Here is a 19,349-nt window from a genome sequence, read left to right on the forward strand (position 1 = left end):
TACAAATTATCCAATTATTATTATTATTATTATTTCTAATCAGAGATAGTTAAGAATCCTAAGTGCTCACACTCAATCATTAAAGCCTTGCAGATTTCTTAACATGACTTATTGCGCCCAATACTCTATTCTTACTTTCACGGGGTCTTCATTACTTCATCTTTTCACTCTGTACTATGAATCTAAAAGGTTCTGGATAATTTACTTTAAAGTTTGTCATGTTATATGGCTGCCAGTCTCTCTGCCCAAGATTTGGCTTCAAAGTCATATATACAAAATACCAATACTCTGTCCAGTCAATTTCACACTCAGATGAGCTCGAACAGACATGGGTAGTTACAATTCTTTATTACACTATATACACAGAAATCTGCTTTTCTTCGTATGAACACAGAAATACATAATTTCTTTAACTGACTGCAGTAATAAATTTAATATAATAACATACTGTAAATGGAAATTGTATTTCTTCTTGTGAAGAAAGAATCGTGATAATGAATTTATTTTTCTTACTTAGAAAAAATACAGTTCTTCGTCTGTACACAAAAAATGGTTCCATCATCATTTTATTCTTCAGACATTCTTTCACAATAAATAGAAACCGATTTTCTTTCAACATAGAGAGAAACCGATTTACTTTCACCATAGATACAAACCGGTCTTCTTTCATCATAGAGAGAAGACGATTTACTTTCACCATAGATAAAAACTGATCTTCTTTCACCACACATAGAAACCGATTTTCGTTCACCATAGAGAGAAACCGATTTTCTTTCACCATAGATACAAACCGGTCTTCTTTCATCATAGAGAGAAGACGATTTACTTTCACCATAGATAAAAACTGATCTTCTTTCACCACACATAGAAACCGATTTTCGTTCACCATAGAGAGAAACCGATTTTCTTTCACCATAGATACAAACCGGTCTTCTTTCATCATAGAGAGAAAACGATTTACTTTCACCATAGATAAAAACTGATCTTCTTTCACCACACATAGAAACCGATTTTGGTTCACCATAAAGAGAAACCGATTTTCTTTCACCATAGAGAGAAAACGATTTTCTTTCACCATAGAGAGAAACCGATTTTCTTTCACCATAGAGAGAAACCGATTTTCTTTCACATAGAGAGAAACCGATTTTCTTTCACCATAGATAGAAAACGATTTTCTTTGATAGGTTACTCATTTTCTTTTCTTCAACAGTAAGGGTTTTTTTTAAGTATTTAAAATAATATTAAGGATTCAACATGTTTTGTAAAAATGTATTAAAAAAAGCATATTTATTTTATTATCTAGTCTTATTGTCGTAATTACAACCTTTGTACATATCGTTAATATATAGCATAGTTCTGAGAATAGTATTTATTCTAAGAGATTTGTTTGTAAGTCAAATATTATTAAATGTAATAGAAGCATAAAAAACACTGCAATTTTTTTCATAAGAATAAGAGAAGTAACTAATTGGTATTTTAATTATTAACAGCAAAATAATATAATTTTGTGCATTTTCATATTATATATAAAATATATATTTTTAAATTTAAATCAAACCATATTATTACAACATTATATATAACATGCAGGTATTTTATACCTTATAATTCAGCAATATTGTGGGTTGTGGCAATAAGGTATAAGGTGTTTATATAATTACAAAAAAAATATATACACCGAGAAAATAGACTTTCGCTAATTTATTAAGAATCTCTTCAAATTAATTATTTTAGGAAAAAAAACACTTTTTGCAAGTTATTCTATTCTATATACGTGTATGTACGCTCGCAAACTAATGATTCGTCTTATTATTTTGAAGCATAACTTGTAAAATTGCGTTTTTTTCTTAAAATAATTAAATTAGCGCCATCTATAAAAGAGCATAGCAAGGGTTCCCTTAAAAAACCAGGCTAATGGTTTTTCAAACTCCGTCACACTTGATCGACTGTCAAATTGATTATTAAAAAAAAAAAAGTTGACTCCCAACTGCTCCCAATTGTCTGGAGTCAGTGAGATTATGGCATCTCCAATTGATGTTGAAGGATATGGGGAAGAGGAAGGTGAGGAAGTTCCTGGCTATTCAGATTTGGTCACTGAACACGGCTAAAGCCATTTCAAGCAATTTTTCAATTCTAAATGGTAGAATTACACCAGGGCGGTATTGAGACTATCTTTCATTCTGGGATCAGCGCCATTTAGATGTTTAAATATTAAGGCAGATTTTGGCCCATTTTCGCTTTTGATAAAATTGTGAACATCCGTCAAGTATAACTGATCACACAAAAGTTTACGTAACCGTTGAAATTTAAATATAATGAAATCGTAAATTAAATTTTAAAAATCGCAACCCAAGTTCTTCAGGCATCATAACGTAGGGAGGCCAAATTACTCATTTGGTTAACTCGTATTGCTTCAACTACCCATAGAACGTGTCCTAGTTTTTCTTGACCTTGATGTAATTTTTGTAGTAGAAATCGCTGAACATGAAGATCATGAAAGAGTTTTGTGGAAGGAAGAGTAGGCTCACCCACTTGGGGTATGTGCAGCTGGGCCTGAAGAGGATGTGCGTGAAGTGGACGAACAGTAGGACGAACTGCAGCTAAAATGATAAATCAAATTTAGTAACAAGAATACAGAGCAGCAAAACAACAACAACAAACTTTTCAAATCTCTAGTCTCTGATATTTTGTAATCCAGATTTCTCAGAAGAACTAGAATACAAATTCCGCGGAAATGCATGAGATATTGAAGGAAGGGTAAATGCAGGTAACTCCATTAATGGAGGACTGGACGCAGTTGGCGATAACAAAAAATTGTCCAAAGAAGCGAAGTTAGCAGTCCCTGATGTATGAGAGTGAGGCATGGAACTGGCAAAGAAAGGCCTTATATTGAGGCGGCATGTAGCACTTTACTTAGAATTCTGGGCTTTGTTCTACCCACTGCAAGAAATTTTAGAGATAACCGGGTGCTTATAGTTTTATTTAATTCCTTAGTAAGGAGTAGACTTGAAAGTGGGTCAGTGATTTGGAGTCCACACCAGGTAAAGTATTCTCTCATGTTGGAGAGAGTTCAGAAGAAATTCTTGAGATTTCTCTACATGAGGGAGTATGGCTACTACCCGAGGTTCTATCCCACTGACTTTCTTTTGGGTATGCTCGGAATGAACTATCTACGGGTCAGGAGAGATGTGCGCATTGCTACACATTTCTTTAGACTGATTCGTGGATGGTTTGAAAACTCGGTCATCATGGAGAGCATTCATTTCTATGTTCCCGATGGTTATCTACGTCACCGACAACATAGACTGTTCTATTTCTTGGCCTGCAGGACTAACTTGCCAATGGTCATGCCTGTAGGGAGAGCAATCTTGCTGTTGAACAGAATCAATTCGGATATCGACATTTTTTGCATCAATGAAGCTTCCTTTAAAAGACAAGCTCTATTATCACTGGTATAGTTGATATACACACTGTTAATATTAATCTAAGAATTCTTATTATTAACATATTTTAAAAACGCATTGAAATTAACAATTTTGTAATGTTTTTGAAATGAATAAACAAAAATGAATTGAATTGAAAAAAAAGAAAGGATGAAAATATTGAATGCTGATGAAATGAGATCCCTGAGGCGTATGTGTGGTAAAACCATGTACCTATGATCGTGTGAGGAATGAGGAGATCCGCAAAGAGTGCAAGGCTGATGTAAGCGTAATGAGTAAGTTTAAGAAAGGGACGCTTAGTGAAGTTTAAGAAAGGGAAGAAAGTAGTGTATATGATGCAAATGCGAATGGTAGCAGATGTCGGGGACGCCCGAGGAAAACATGGCACGGTCAAGTGAATCAGATACTTGAGTCGGGCCATGTCAAGAGTCAGAATAATAGAAGAGTATGTATCCTCTCTGCCTACCCCTGCGGGGAAACGGCGTGACGGTTTTTTAGTTAGTTATGTTTTCGGATTACATCAGATAAATTCGCTGATTTTTAACCTTTTTCAAATTTTTGAAATAATATGAAAGATTCTTTCATATTTTAGAATTACAAATAAACAAATGCAATTAAAAAAATTAAAAAATTTGAACGCAAACATAGATACAGTTTTAAAAGACGCTTAAATGCTAATGTAAACTGTAATTACTAATTTACACGAAACTAAATTGTAATTTCTACTTTACACGAAACTAACCTGTAATTATTTTTTTGCACGAAACTAAACCGTTATTACTACTTTACAAGAAAATAAACTGCAATTACTACTTAACAGTAAACTAAACTCTAATTACTATATTGCTTGAAACTAAACTGTAATTACTATTTTACACGAAAACAAACTGTAATAATATTTGGCTAATTTATATAACGCCGTTTTCATGAAAATTAGTGTTATTACTACTAAAACTAAAAATACATATTTAATTCGACAAAGATTAAATATAATTTTTTTTTAATTTACAAGCCTTGACATATATTTTTCAAATCCTAAATGTTGTTTCATAGAATTATTTCCAATTTTTCTGGAGCGTTTACGGTAATTTTATGCAGTTTGCAATAAAAAATCAGTTTGAAAGTGCGATAGTCTTTCTTACTAAAACCGTTTGTATAATAAATTTCTCACCGTTACACAAAATGATGTAGCATATTTTATATGAGACCGTGTCTGGCTGGGAGATCTATCTCCCAATAAGACTACGGTCGTTCGATGTCGGTGAAGTATATCTCCCAAAATTGCACAAGGGGTAATTGTAATACTGGAAGGTGGTATTAAATTTATTATTTCTTCAGATATGATTTGAGATTTTTACGGCCCGTTTTGGACAGCATTACATTTTCCATCATCAGGGCAGTGTGTATTACGACACCGTAATCCTTTCCGAAACGTAACCTAAATAAGGAGCCCAAAAGAAATCACCTTATTGGTTTTGTTTTATTTAATTTTCGTTGTTTAAATTTTTATAAAAAAAGAAAGGCAAAAATTCCCGTGTGACGAATAACCTGACTAAAATCTTGACTCAATGCAGAAATGGGTGGCCCTTTGGAAGACTACATTTTAGATTACAGGCGTCATGTGGAAATGCCATACTTGTTCTACTGGTAAGGAATTAGCATCATTAATCCCTTCGGCACCGGTGTATAGTCGGGAAACAAAACAATATATTATTTATTATCAAAAAGAATCATAAAATCGTTGACAGCCCTGTTTTATTCTAAGTAGAATTAATTTTGAAGGCAACAATAAACTCACTACTAATTACACTATTATAATATTTTGCTAGATTATACATGTGAAAAAGTCACTTTTTTATGCATATTAATACTCTGTTCAAATAAAATATTCTCTGTTATTATTACATTCTAGGCCTTAATAGAATTTACTTTATATTAATTACTATTCATTATCGTAGACACCTCATACCTCGATTTATGTCAGGTCTTATATAAACCTAGTATTCATTCAACTATTACTACACTAGTAGATATTTCTTTTAATTGTGTATTGTTTAACTGCACTTCTATTAACAACTGTATCACTTGCAACAATATTTTTGTGTAAACATTACTTGTTCTGTAATCTCTAAATAAATAAATAAATATTTGAAAATCTCCTACTACAACCCCCAGTAAGCGGAAATGTTTCTTGTGTTGTGATGGAGGAATTAACCAGCCGAGGAAGAGAACATACTACGCCTGGGTGGGACTCAAATGCGATGCCAACTTAGCCACTGAGCGGTCATAATACATAAAATAACATTACTTACGAGTTGCAACTGTGTGAGATGTTTCTTCCACCAAACGGACTTCTTATATTCTGGGCTGACAGCCGTTAGGAGATAATAGGTATACATGAAGGCGTGGACGACGCAGTTGATTGTTCCTATCATGGCGCCATGTCCAGCTGAAAATTACCAACATTTCACATTATATATTAATCCAAGTCTCACTTATGTTTAAATTGAAACATGGTTTAAATTGGTAACTAGTAGCGCGGGAAACTGGTGAATATACATTACATGTACTCGATTTCTCGAAAGCTCAAATCAAAAAAGTTGCGAGTGACGTAGATTCACCAGTTTTCCGCTTGTACCTACTGTGAGTTTCCGAACACCGGGTATCATACATATAAACGACGTTGAATTACGATACATCATTATTTTATTTTATTTTTATTTATTTATTTATTGGACAATTTGTATTGCGCAGCTTTTGTGAGATATCACCTCAGGGGTGCTTTAAAGTTGTTGCAGGTATTACAAAAATATAAATTTACAAAAATAAAGCGAAGTTGTTGTGTTCCCACAAACAGTTCTCCAACTCGTCGTGGAAGGAGATTATAAATAAATGTTTTTTTGTGATAAATCAGGGATTTATTAATACTCCGCGAATTACAATGGTGACTCGATAGTCGACCTAACTAGAAGCTGGATAAATGGAATCTGAGAACAGTAAGTTTGTCTGGGAGCATTCTCACTTGCCCTGGCGACTACTGGCCACTAGCTGCCATCTTACGGACTTCGACGCAAGCTCTATGCACTACCCTCTATGAGTGCATCTGTTAAGCTCTTACTTCCCAACAGAAGTAAAGTTAAGTAAAATAAAGTACAGGAACAGGTGACACGAAGATAGGAGATGGAGACTCTGCAGCAAGAATCTTAGGTGGTGAAGAAACTGGACCAGCTGCTGCAGCGAAAGAGTCCACCGCGTCCACCAACAGTGCCAGCATGAGGTTCGTCATCCGTCCAGGTATGTGTTTGCTTCTAATAAAGCGCTGACACAATATCCTCTCACAGATACCAGACCTTGGCAGCACCGCTGTGACATTCGACGAAGATAGAGGATGGAGAATGAAGCAAGAATCCTAGGTGATGAAGAAACTGGACCAGCTGCTGCAGCGAGAGAGTCCACCGTGTCGACCAACATTGCCAGCACGAGGTACGTCATCCGTCCAGGTATGTGTCTGTTGCTAATAAAGCGCTGACACAATATCCTCTCACAGATACCAGACCTTGGCAGCACCGCTGTGACGTTCGAAGAAGATAGATGATGGAGACTCTGCAGCAATAATTCTAGGTGGTGAAGAAACTGGACCAGCTGCTGCAGCGAAACAGTCCACCGCGTCCACCAACAGTGCCAGCACGAGGTTAGTCATCTGTCCAGATATGTGTCTGCTGCTAACAAAACGCTGTCACCTCACATAGATAAGAGACCCTGGCAGCACTGCTGTGACGTTAGGCGAGTCCATCATTCATCTCCATGAAATGCTGTTCCTGGTGATTGTTGAAGTAGTGCATTCTGCTCCCAATCAAAGGCGACGGTCGGGATAATAAATTACCTTGGGCTTAGTCAAACACTTGCTAGGGCTTCCGAGAATTCAGTTGAAAACATCTGGGGTGCATTTACCGATCGAAGTTTGTTTCTAATGTCGAATATTTTAAACAAAACATCCGAATATTCACTTTTAACAACTCAAATCACATATTATAGAGTTTTTTTTTGTATTAGGCAATTCACCCTAAAGAGAGTGCTTTGTTCCGATTGGGTTAAGATATATGGTTAAACTGATGTGAATTATCTATGAGGGGACTGGACATATCATATATTAAAGTCATTCAAATCTATAAACTTATAAAGAATAGAATATACGCGAGAGTTGTTGAGAGACAGCAAATATGGAATACTAAGGGGAGACTGGTGGGTGATTTTAATAAGCAATCGATACATGCCTTTGAAAGAAGAGTGCTAACTAACTAACTAACCATCACGCCGTTTCCCCGCAGGGGTAGGCAGAGAGGACGGACCGCCAAACAACTCGGTCTTGGCACACACTCCTTGCCTCATTCACATTCATACATCGTCTCATACAAACTCTTCTATTATTCTGACTCTTGACATGGCCCGACTCGAGTATCTGATTCACTTGATCGTGCCATGTCTTCCTCGGGCGTCCCCGACTTCTGCTACCATTCACATTTGCATCATATATCCTCCTTACACTCCTTTCTTCGCTCATTCGCTCTACATGCCCAAACCATCTAAGCGTCCCTTTCTTAATCTTACTCATTACGCTTACATCAGCCTTGCACTCTTTGCGGATCTCCACATTCCTCACACGATCAAACATGGTTTTACCACACATACGCCTCAGGGATCTCATTTCAACAGCATTTAATCTACTTTCATCCTTTCTTTGCCAGTTCCATGCCTCACTTCCATACATCAAGGTAGGTACCAGCACTCCGTTGTGGACTGCTAACTTCGCTTTTTTGGACAATTTTTTGTTAGCGCCTACGGCGTTTAGTCCTCCATTAACGGAATTACCTGCATTTACCCTTCTTTCGATATCTCTGTCAGCCTTCCCATCTCTCGTAAACATACTTCCTAAATACACAAACTCATCCACCTGCTCCAAGTATTCCCCATTCACAATTATATTGCACACTGTTTTCGTACTCTCTCTTTCAAACACCATTACTTTAGACTTACTTACATTCATCATTAACTCATTCTTCATGCATACTTCGTTCATCCTAGACACGAGAGACTGTAGATCATCTATACTATTAGCAATCAGCACCGCATCATCAGCATACAACAGGCAACATACTTTCAAATTATTCAAATTCGCGCCCAATCCCACCTCTTTCAATTATTGCATACAATTATCCATGTATAGATTGAATAACCACGGCGACATTACGCAGCCTTGTTTAACACCTTTTGTGATATCAAACCAGCCCGTAAAACCACCGTTTACCCTAACACATGCAACGCTTCCCTCATACAGAGACGCAATTGCCTGAGTCAGATTCGTATTCACTCCATACTTGGACAACACCTTCCATAGCTTTTTCCTGTCGACTCGGTCGTATGCTTTTTGTAAATCTACAAAGGCACAGAAAAGTTTCTGGTTTTTTGCCAGAAACTTCTCAGTGAGCATACGCAATGAGAAGATCTGGTCCATGCACCCCCTTCCACTCATAAAAGCACCTTGCACATCCAACAAGAGTGGTTTTTACAATTAAAGAAGACATGGTCAAGAGTCTCATCCTCCACACCACACTGGCATAATGAACTTTCGAGCACCCGAATTTTAAACAAATGAGTTGCAATAGAGCAGTGGCCTCATTCTCGAGATACAGGAAATAAATCTTTTGGACTTTTTTTTTGCCGTGGAACCAGGGTTTACTTGGAATATGATTTTGTATTCCAGCATAGAAAGATCCAGTTTGAGTTTTCGTGACTGTCCAATTTTCTTCCCAGGAACGAGACATGTTGGATTTAAGAATAGAGAAGACGTCAGAGACAGGAATTTTAAAATCTAAAGGAATAGAACCAGATACAGTTCCAAGTTTAGCGAGAGAATCAGCTTTCTCGTTACCCTCAATTCCTAGATGGCCAGGCACCCAAACCAGTATTGTCTCAAACATAGATTCGTTTAAAGAATCGAGGATGTTTTTAATATTACAAATAACATAGTCTTCTGGACATCGAACGATATTAGAGGAAATTTTTAATACTGCACTTAGAGTCAGTACACACTAAGGCTCGACGAATATTGAGGAGTTGGATTTGAATTAAAGCTTGTTCAATTGCGAAGCATTCTGCAGTAAATATGGAAATTTCTTTAGGCAATTTATAAGACAGATTAACATTGATATTATAGAGTTCTAATAACTGGTTGATAAGTTTATTTAAAATGTTGATTAATTGATTTTAAAAATAATTTCAAAGGGATGTTGCCTCATTTCCCATGAAAATAATAAAAAACACAAAGCGGTTGGAGGCGTCCGGCTGCCACGAAGGGCGCTACACTAACGTAACGTCAAAATAAATTAAACTTACCAGGGATGTATTTTATGGACATGTATCCCAAGAGAATCATAACGATATGATGGTAGACGTGGAGGAATGTAATCTGACTGTTTTTCTTTCTTAAAACGAAGAAAACCTGAAAGAAGCAACATTATTTTATTTCATTTGTTGTGTACACAACTCACAGAGGGATATGCAAACAATACAAAGATATTAAAAATCAAATGCGAGGAGTAGCTGATTTAACATTTAGGTTTACATAGAAATTTAAACAATGACATCGACTATGCTGTCCCACACGCTTAGTTACAAAAAAATTCAGCATTTAATTCCTCAATTAACCGTGTTCTTTATGCATTCAATAATATTGGTCGATATTCAATCACATCGACTTTTTTTCGGATTCACTGCCTAAATTCAAAAGTAATATCATGTCAATAATATTATAAACTGTTCAATGCGCATACATATACGCATACACTCACACATACCAATGTAACAGCAATGCGTAAGAATAAAACAGTAAGTTGTAAATCAACAATAACGACAGCAAAATAAGAGACAGTAAAGCTTGGGTTAAGTGAGAACAAGAGATATAAAAAATTTGCTGTCGCTATATATGTCCAGAATCTTGCAACTTAAGTGGATGTTATTTAGTCGACATTTGCACAAGAGGTAAAGAGAAGGTTTTTTGGAAAGGAATATGGAAACTTTCGACGTTTTTTAGTAGGCTGTGATTTATATTGACTTTGATTGTTGTGAAGATTGTAATGTTAATTGTATAAGAGAGTAACATTTAATATTATAGCAATTACGATTTCATAATCTTGCATTGAGCAAAACACTTTATTTGCTTCTTTCTTCTACTTAAGATTGATTAAATGAAAACCAAAATTTAATAACTGAAAAGAACTCACCGTGTCGAGTAAATCAGCGACCTTCAGGTAATAGTAGTACCTGCCGTACCTCATAATTTCCAACTCCATTGGACTGGTTCCCCAAGTCAGTGGCTGGCACACGATGCTGTAGTATCCAGACAGCCATACGTCTTTAATTACCTGGAATCAACACCAATGCAGTATTACATCTAAACCAGTGATTCCCAAAGTGGTCTATATCGACCCCCAGGGGTCTATGACAACCTGCAAGGGATCTACGTCAGCGAAAAAAAAAATTGGGGGTCCATGAAATGAAAATGGGGGTCCACGATAGTGAATCTCAACATACACTGGTAGTACCTATTTACTTACACTTAACCGACACTAAAGGTGAATCAATATTTCATGTTTTGAAGGATTACTTCATTGAAAAAGCAATCCCTTTATCAAATATAATGTCAGTAGCTACAGATGGAGCACCTGCCATTGTTGGACGTTATCGTGGATTTATAAGATATTTAAAACAAAATGTGCCAGGGGTGTTAGTAATACATTGTGTCATACATCGACAACATTTAGCTGATTTGAGTGCTAGATTACATGAATCTCTTCAATTAGTCATTGATGCAGTAAACCGAATCTGAAGCAACGCGTTGAATACGCGGTTATTTGCGCAGTTGTGTGAAGAAAATGACGAACACTTTCATCAATTACTCCTTCACACTGAAGTACGCTGGCTGTCGAAAGGCTTATGTTTGACAAGATTTTTTGCACTTTTTGAGATTATTTTAGAATTTCTGGATACTAAAGATAAAGTTTTAAAAGATAATTTAATGAAGTGGAAAACAGATATCGCCTATTTAACAGATTTGTTTACAAAATTTCATATGGTTAATTTGCACTTACAAGGCGACAGTCTAAATTTGATTAAAACAAAGTCCATCTTATCAGCGTTTCTTGCCAGAGTTAAACTAATGAAGCAAAATATTGGACGGGGCGAATTTTCCCAGTTCCCCAATTTGTCACAGACAAACTGCCAGGAAGACGACGTTTCAACCTACGTTTAACATTTAAATGCCCTCTATTCAGATTTTGAAACTAGGTTTGAGGATGTTTTGACTATGGTAATACCACCGTGGATAATTAACCCGTATGGTGACATAGAAGAAACGAATGTCATAAAACAAGAGGAACTGACTGAAATAAGTACAAACGAAGAACTTAAGGTTCAGTTTAAGCACGGATATCAGCACTTCTGGCTGCAAAAAAACATACCCGTTACTTATCCCGTATTATGGAATATAGCGAGGAAATTTTTAATTTCCTTTCCATCGTCATACCTAGTGGAAAGGGGGTTCAGCGCTGTTACCAATTTCCTAACGAAAAAAAGAAACAGACTGGACATCATTAGCCGAGGAGACTTAAGATTAAACCTTACAAAATTGACGCCAAATGTTGATAATTTATTATTAAAGCATCAGGTTCCTCCTTCCCACTAAAAACATTTAGTTATTGCTTAGTTTATTTTGTGTTACGTTTATTTTATAAAACAGATTCAAAATTTTATTTTGAGTAGTTTTAATTAAAATTCAATTAATAAATGTATAAAACTGAACATGTGTTTTTACTTTAAGTTTTTAACAGTAAACTACACTACAGTTAGAAATTTACAAAAAATCAATATCAGGTAAGTAGGGGGTCTACCAAAAACAGAAAAACATGGCAAGGGGTCTACGACACAAAAAAGTTTGGGAACCTCTGATCTAAACCAAGAAAGTCATATTTATATCTTTAATTTACTGGAATTCACACAAATGCAGTATTGCATCTAAACCATAGACATATGAATATTAGTAGACCTGCCCTAAGTGATTAAAAGCGTATTATTCCCCACTCCCCATACCGGTTCTATTGGAGCCGGCTGGGCTCGCGTATGGCCTCCCGTAAATCTAGAAAATGAGACGGCATCATTCTTGTGCGAACTAGCGTGCGAGTTTCATCGGTTCATTTTACGATATAACACGGCAAAATGGTGGCTTGTGCTATGAAAACTTGTAAAAATAGATGTGAAAAAGAGAATAAACCCAATTGTCGTATTACATTCGATAGGTATATAAGAATTATTTTAAGCATATTCACATCGTATAATATGGATCGGTTGTAGAAACATATACTATCACATCGAGATACATCTGGACGCAAAATACAAAGCCGTTTGCATAAGAATCAGGGATGTGCCTTCGCCTTTTGCGCTTTGATAAAATACATAATCGTATCATTTGGAACTTCTATTTTTCATCTGTTATATCTTGCTGGTACTCCGTAGGTATTAATAAAGGATAATAAACCAATCATTTTTAAATTTATTCCACTTTAATGGCGTTATTACTAAACGAGTTTTGAATTTTACACAACTCATAAACAACACTTAATATAGGATAAATAGTTGGTTATCAATTGTGAAAAATTGGTATGTTTGGAAGTAAAATGTAGATACAGTGAGAATGATTTGAATGAAAAATGTATGTGTCATTTTGCTGTCCGATCATATTTTATATCTATTAAAATAAAAAATATTATATTTTTCTATCGCACGTCGCCACCGATCATATATTATCTTTGGATCATACTATCACACGTCGCAACGGACCACGTGTTAGGTACGCGCTTGTTTCGTATGTACGGTACTGCTGGAACGAGAAGTATTGTAAGTATATCACATAATGCGCTAGGTTATACCGAGTGGCGATGTGTGATAGAAAATCATGTTTTTTGTTTTTAATTGAAAAAGTGTCATCGGACGGCAAAATGATGTCCAATTTTTTACTCCAAATACTCTTAGGAATCGCTGGTAAAAGCTGTGTGTATATAATTTAATTTGTTTTTTTAGTTGTTTTACTTTTCTATTATTTTCTTAAAAGTGAAATGTTATATATTTTCTTAAAGATTTCATTATTTTATTATTAATAGGAACAGAGCGGTTGTGAAAACCCTCCAACATTGGTCGAATGAAGCAATTTTCAAGTGTGCTCATTGTTGTTTACTGGGAAGTAAATTATGAATATTTATAAAAGTGTCTTAACTAAAGACGTAAACAAAATATTCGACTCTGAAAATAGAAGAAATTTACTTTGCTGAATTTGGACTTCGCAAATTTGTTCATAACGTGGCGAGTAATTTGCGCTCCCATGTAAAAATGTCTATTCATTCAAAAGCAGATTTTACTTTTAAGAACTAAATGGTGATATTATAATGCGATATGCCTATATACTGTCAGATTGATTTATTGACGAATCACAGTCAGCTTTCCCCTTTGCGTTCCCCAACAGTTGATTTTACCCCTCACCTTTAAGTTCTAGTCTATTAATATTAATATGTCTGTGATCTAAACCAAGAAACTCATATTTATGTCTTTAATTAACTGGAATCAACACCAATGCTACGTCTAAACCAAGAAACTCATATTTATGTCTATAATTGCCTAGAATCAACCAGTGGCGGCTCGTGACTTTTGGGTGGACTAGAATGCTAATATAACAAAAATGGCATAGTTGATGTTGTTATAGCTGAAAACTTTTTTTTTTCTAAAATTCGATTTTTGTACTAAGATTTTCAGGAAATTTCAGTTTGGACGTGCGTCGCACGGATTTCCTGAAAATCTTCAAACAAAAAATCGAATTTTTGAAAAAAAATCGTTTTCAGCTACAACAACATCAATACTAATACACCCATATGTCATGAGCCGCCACTGGAATCAACACCAATTATACGTCAAAACTAAGAGAGCCGTACGATTTTAATTACCTGGAATCAAAGGAAGGATAGTCGCATTGCTTAGGGGGTAGTCACATTGCTAAAGGGATGGTCACATTGCTAAAAGGATGGTCACATTGCTAAAGGGATAGTCACATTGCTAAAGGATGGTCACATTGCTAAAGGGATAGTCACATTGCTAAAGGATGGTCACATTACTAAAGGGATAGTCACATTGCTAAAGGATAGTCACATTGCCATCGGGATAGTTACATTACCAAAGGGTTGCATAGTTACATTGCTAAAGGGATAGTCACATTGCTAAAGGATAGTCACATTGCCAACGGGATAGTTACATTACCAAAGGGTTGCATAGTTACATTGCTAAAGGGATAGTCACATTGCTAAAGGGATAGTCACATTGCTAAAGGGATAGTCACATTGCTAAAGGGATGGTCACATTGCTACAGGAATAGTCACATTTCTTAAGGGATGGTCACTTTGCTAAAGGGATAGTCACATTGCCAAAGGGATGGTCACTTTGCTAAAGGGAAAGTCACATTGCTAAAGGGATGGTCACTTTGCTAAAGGGATAGTCACATTGCTCAAGGGATAGTCAAGAAGTATGCTTTTGGCGACTTATACCATAATATATCATATTATTAATTATCCATTCGACCAATTGGTGTAATATATATATTCGTTTACCATATTATTTAATTAATACCATTCCTCAAAATAAATCTTATTCAAACTTGGCGTAATACGCCAAAAATCGCCCCAGTGGATTACAATATTTACACAGGCAGTAAGGATGGTAGATAATATCGCCATGGAAATTTAAATAAAACGGTTTTTTATGTGTGTGACCACTTAGTATTCAATCTTGAACCTGAACTTGTAACCCGCGCCATTGTTTTAGTAAAATAGGTCATTTATTTGCCTCCTCCATCACTGACTATTGATTAGATTCTGATTATTACCGACAGTCTGAAGATATTACGTTCCAGCCGGAAACTTTCTTTGTTCGCGGGACAATGACAGGCTACCCGTTACGAAATTTGGGTGACTTTCTGACCTTGGTGTCCCGTTTAACAATATGTAATAATTTACATTGACAGTCTTATGTAAAACGTAATACAGTACACGGTGTCAAGAAACTCGCATAATAAGCGGGAAATTGGTGAACCCACTACAGAAAAAAATCTATTTTCGTTTTGTTTTTTACAATTTTTTCTTTTTCCGGCAACTAAGTGTTCAAAAAACCTTTGAAGCCGGGACTACGCTTCAACGCGACCTTTGAAAAATTTCCTCCACAATACAGGTGAACTCCTAGGGCGCAGAGAAAAATGATCCTGTTAACTTCCTGATAAATATTAGTCATTCAGAATACATATATCGAGAACGAAATAAATATCATGATGGAATGCGGAAATATCAACAGATTACAACAACAATAATACTGCACAATGACATCTGCACCTCTGCAATAAAATACTAAGAAACCTAGATCTACATAATTCAGTATAATATATGTGCATTAAATTAGTCAAGAGTTTCAGTGAAAGTAATAAAATACACAAGTGTACCGGCGATAATACAAGACTTGGGTTCGAACATTTAAAGCGGTTTTCTCAGGAACTACATAACCGAATGGATTGAAATTTTCGATACGTACTCAGAATTATAGTCTAAAGTGGAATCAATGACAAAATCTTTAGAAAATAACATATTTGGAAATATCATCATTCTTACCGGCGAGAATGCAAGTCTTGGGTTCGAACTTTTAATGCCGTTTTCTCAGGATCTACATAGCCAAAAGGACTGAAATTTTGGATACGTACTCAAAATTATGGTCTGAAGTGGAATCAATAACAAAATCTTAAAAATAGCATATTTATGTGGTAATATCATTATTCTTACCGGCGAAAATGCAAGACTTGGGTTCGAACTTTTAATTCCGTTTTCTCAGGACCTAAATAGCCGAATGTACTGAAATTTTGGGTACGTTTTAAAATACGGTTAATCAATGACAAAATCTGCAGAAAAGAGCATTTGTGGAAATATTATACCTCTTAGGCTGGCCCCATACATACGTTTTCCGTATTTGATTTCCTGAATTCGTTTTCCGTATTCGGAATTCCGTGAGACTAGCGCAAACGTTCGTTTTTCTTCATTCGGAATGTATAAACGTCAGTACCAGTGTTGCCAACAAGGGCGATATATCGCCATTTAGGCTACTCAGAGCGAGAATCGGCGCCGAAAAAATCTAAAAGGCTCTAGCCACCCCCCCCCCCATGAAATTTATTTTTCTGGGGACAAATGTTATATTTTCTTGAAATTCCATAGCCACCCCCCCCCCATGAATTTTTTTATTTTCTGGGGACAAATTTAATTTTTTTGAAATTCTCTAGCCACCCCCCCCCCCCACGAAATTTTTTATTTTCACGTAAAAACATCAATTTTAAACATGTACCACCTAACAGCAAATTCGGCTACTTTACGCTACCTTATGTATGAGAAACGGCGATATTAGGTCAAGATCCGTTGGCAACACTGAATTACTGAACGGAAATTTCCGAACGTTTGCGTCGGCACAAACAAAATGTATGCAAGAGCTCGTTCCACATGACGTCATTAGGTTTTTTCCATTCGGTTTCTCCGAAAGCGCCGGCTTGCATTCGGAACGTGCGTAAGGAATTTGTTCCGTTCGGAACTAAAACGAACGTGTGCGGCAGTTAATGTATTTTCTACTGATTCCGTGCATTCGGATGTCCGAATACGGAAAACGAATTCGGAAATCGAATACGGAAAACGTATGTATGCGGCCAGCCTTATGGGCACAAATGCACGACATGGGTTCGAAATTTTAAAGCCGTTTTCTCTGTACGAATAGCCGAATGTACTTAAATTTTGGTTTTTTTCTAAGAATTATGGTCTGAAGGTGAATTGATAACAAAATTTGCAGAAAGTGTTGTTTTCTCATGAAAAAACTCAGAAAATTTTTGTATTTACCGAAGGAAATAGGGTCTCATTAGCTCAGTTGGTAGAACGGTGCCCCGGCAAAGCAAGGGCCCTGGGTTCGAGTCCTAAATGTGACCGTATCTTTTTCTGATTTTTCTGTTTCAAATATTCGTTTAGAAATTGCTTATAATGTCTTCAATAATTAAATAATACATTTTGAGGTTTTACTCATTAAGTTATCCAAAAAATATATTCATCCTAGACTTGCAGATAAAGTCAATAGATGTCGCACATTAAAATAAAAATAAGATATATTTATCTAAGACACTGTCTAGATTGCATTTAGTTCGCGTTGAATCTTGCGGTCATACATAAAGATAGCAGCCAATAAAAATGTGCGGTGAGAAAAATGAAGGCAATGTCAGTAGTTTTTATTCGAAGTATGATACAGTTAAATATGACCAAAGGAGATAGGGTCCCATTAGCTCAGTTGGTAGAGCACTGTCCCGGCCAGGTAAGGGTCCTGGGTTAGAATCCTAGATGTGACCGTATCTTTTTCTGTTTCAAATATTCGTTTAGGAATTGCTAATATTGTCTTCAATAATTATATTTTACAAATTGAGGTTTTACTCATTAAGTTAATCCAAAAAATAAAATATTGTATTTTACTTACGATTGCCGATAAGACTGTGCAGATGACAATATTGTAATTTACTTACGATTGCCGATAAGACTGCGCAGATGACAATATTGTAATTTACTTACGATTGCCGATAAGACTGCGCAGATGACAATTTGCAGTAAGTTGTAGACAATTAGTATCTTGTCTAAATTAAAGGCCTTCCTTTTCTCCATGAATTTTGGTCCCCATTTGGTCACCAGTTTATAATACAGAATCATAAACAGGATCATCAAAAAAGGATTAGTTAAAATATACATGTCTCTCGTTCTTTCATCTGAAAAGAGAAAAAAAATAGAAAAAATATATGTGTATGCATATGGAACTATCCAACTAAACCAATTGTTAATTATTTAGTGGAAATCTGTTTTCCAAACCAAAAATTTTCAATTCCGAAATTATTTATTCTATACTAGTGGACCTCGAAATGCTTCGCTACTGTTAATGTCTTTCTCGGGCGTGTCCGACTTCTTCCACCATTTACTTCTGTGCACATACGTTAAGTTACCAAAACTTTACCAAACCAGCCTCTTCCGATCTGGCACGCCATGCAGCTGGTGGTAGGCGCATCCTGACACAACTCACCCGGGCACCCCTGCAAAATCACCAAAAGCAGCGAACCACTTGGGGTGACCTATGTGTTGGTTATCAAAAAAATGGTTGCCGGTGCGGCGGTACCCAAATCACCTTCCAAAAAAAGATGATATGGCGCATTAAGGCTCTGTTATATGCATTAAAAAAGAAGATTACTGAAGATAGTTTGATAGGGAAATATGTAAATATACGAAAAATAGAAGGAGTGGGTAAAATAAAAATAAAAAAAACATTAATACGAATAAGTGGCTGCTGTGAAAATATTTAATAAAACACAACTTAGCCCGATGTCCCACGGGCTGGTAAGCAATCAACATAAAACAAATGCTGCAAGAACCTGTGCAGAAAATTAAGTTCGCTATGGTAAGGCCTGCAGCGAAGTTCAGTGTGGAACTTTACTTTAGATGAGTTTTTTTATAATTTTAGCACAATACTTTACGATTTTTTTTTTCTTTCAAGGGAATTTCATATGCATAATTACTTTTTCAACTCTGTATCTGAAAATTACAAATATTTTTAAAGAGCTTAAAACTTAAACCCCCTTTCTTATAAACGCGGTGTAAATATTACGCAGAGGTCAAAACAGTGAAATACTTATTACCATGGTGCTATTTTGATTAATCTTCATAACGAATTGGTGTACATTATGAATACCAAAAAATTTGCTTTAAATAA

General features: G+C 35.8%; 1 protein-coding gene across 2 annotated transcripts in view; it reads right to left on the reverse strand.

Annotated features, from left to right (window-relative positions):
* Positions 1 to 1,571: 1,571 nt before the first annotated feature.
* LOC149412806 (very long chain fatty acid elongase AAEL008004-like) overlaps positions 1,572 to 19,349 on the reverse strand; it is a 99,980-nt gene continuing 82,202 nt past the window's right edge. For both annotated transcript variants that reach the window (XM_089645438.1, XM_089645437.1), the window contains exons 2-6: positions 18,167 to 18,357; positions 10,724 to 10,864; positions 9,837 to 9,942; positions 5,756 to 5,892; positions 1,572 to 2,600 (exon numbers count right to left, since the gene is read on the reverse strand). In XM_089645438.1, coding sequence (XP_089501564.1) covers positions 2,436 to 2,600; positions 5,756 to 5,892; positions 9,837 to 9,942; positions 10,724 to 10,864; positions 18,167 to 18,340 — 723 coding nt within the window. In that variant the 5' untranslated portion in view covers positions 18,341 to 18,357 and the 3' untranslated portion in view covers positions 1,572 to 2,435. The remainder of the gene's footprint in view (positions 2,601 to 5,755; positions 5,893 to 9,836; positions 9,943 to 10,723; positions 10,865 to 18,166; positions 18,358 to 19,349) is intronic.

The sequence above is a fragment of the Hesperophylax consimilis genome, chromosome 22, assembly GCF_061612785.1.
Source record: "Hesperophylax consimilis isolate HC1 chromosome 22, BYU_Hcon_1.0, whole genome shotgun sequence".
Taxonomy (NCBI): Eukaryota; Metazoa; Arthropoda; class Insecta; order Trichoptera; family Limnephilidae; genus Hesperophylax; species Hesperophylax consimilis.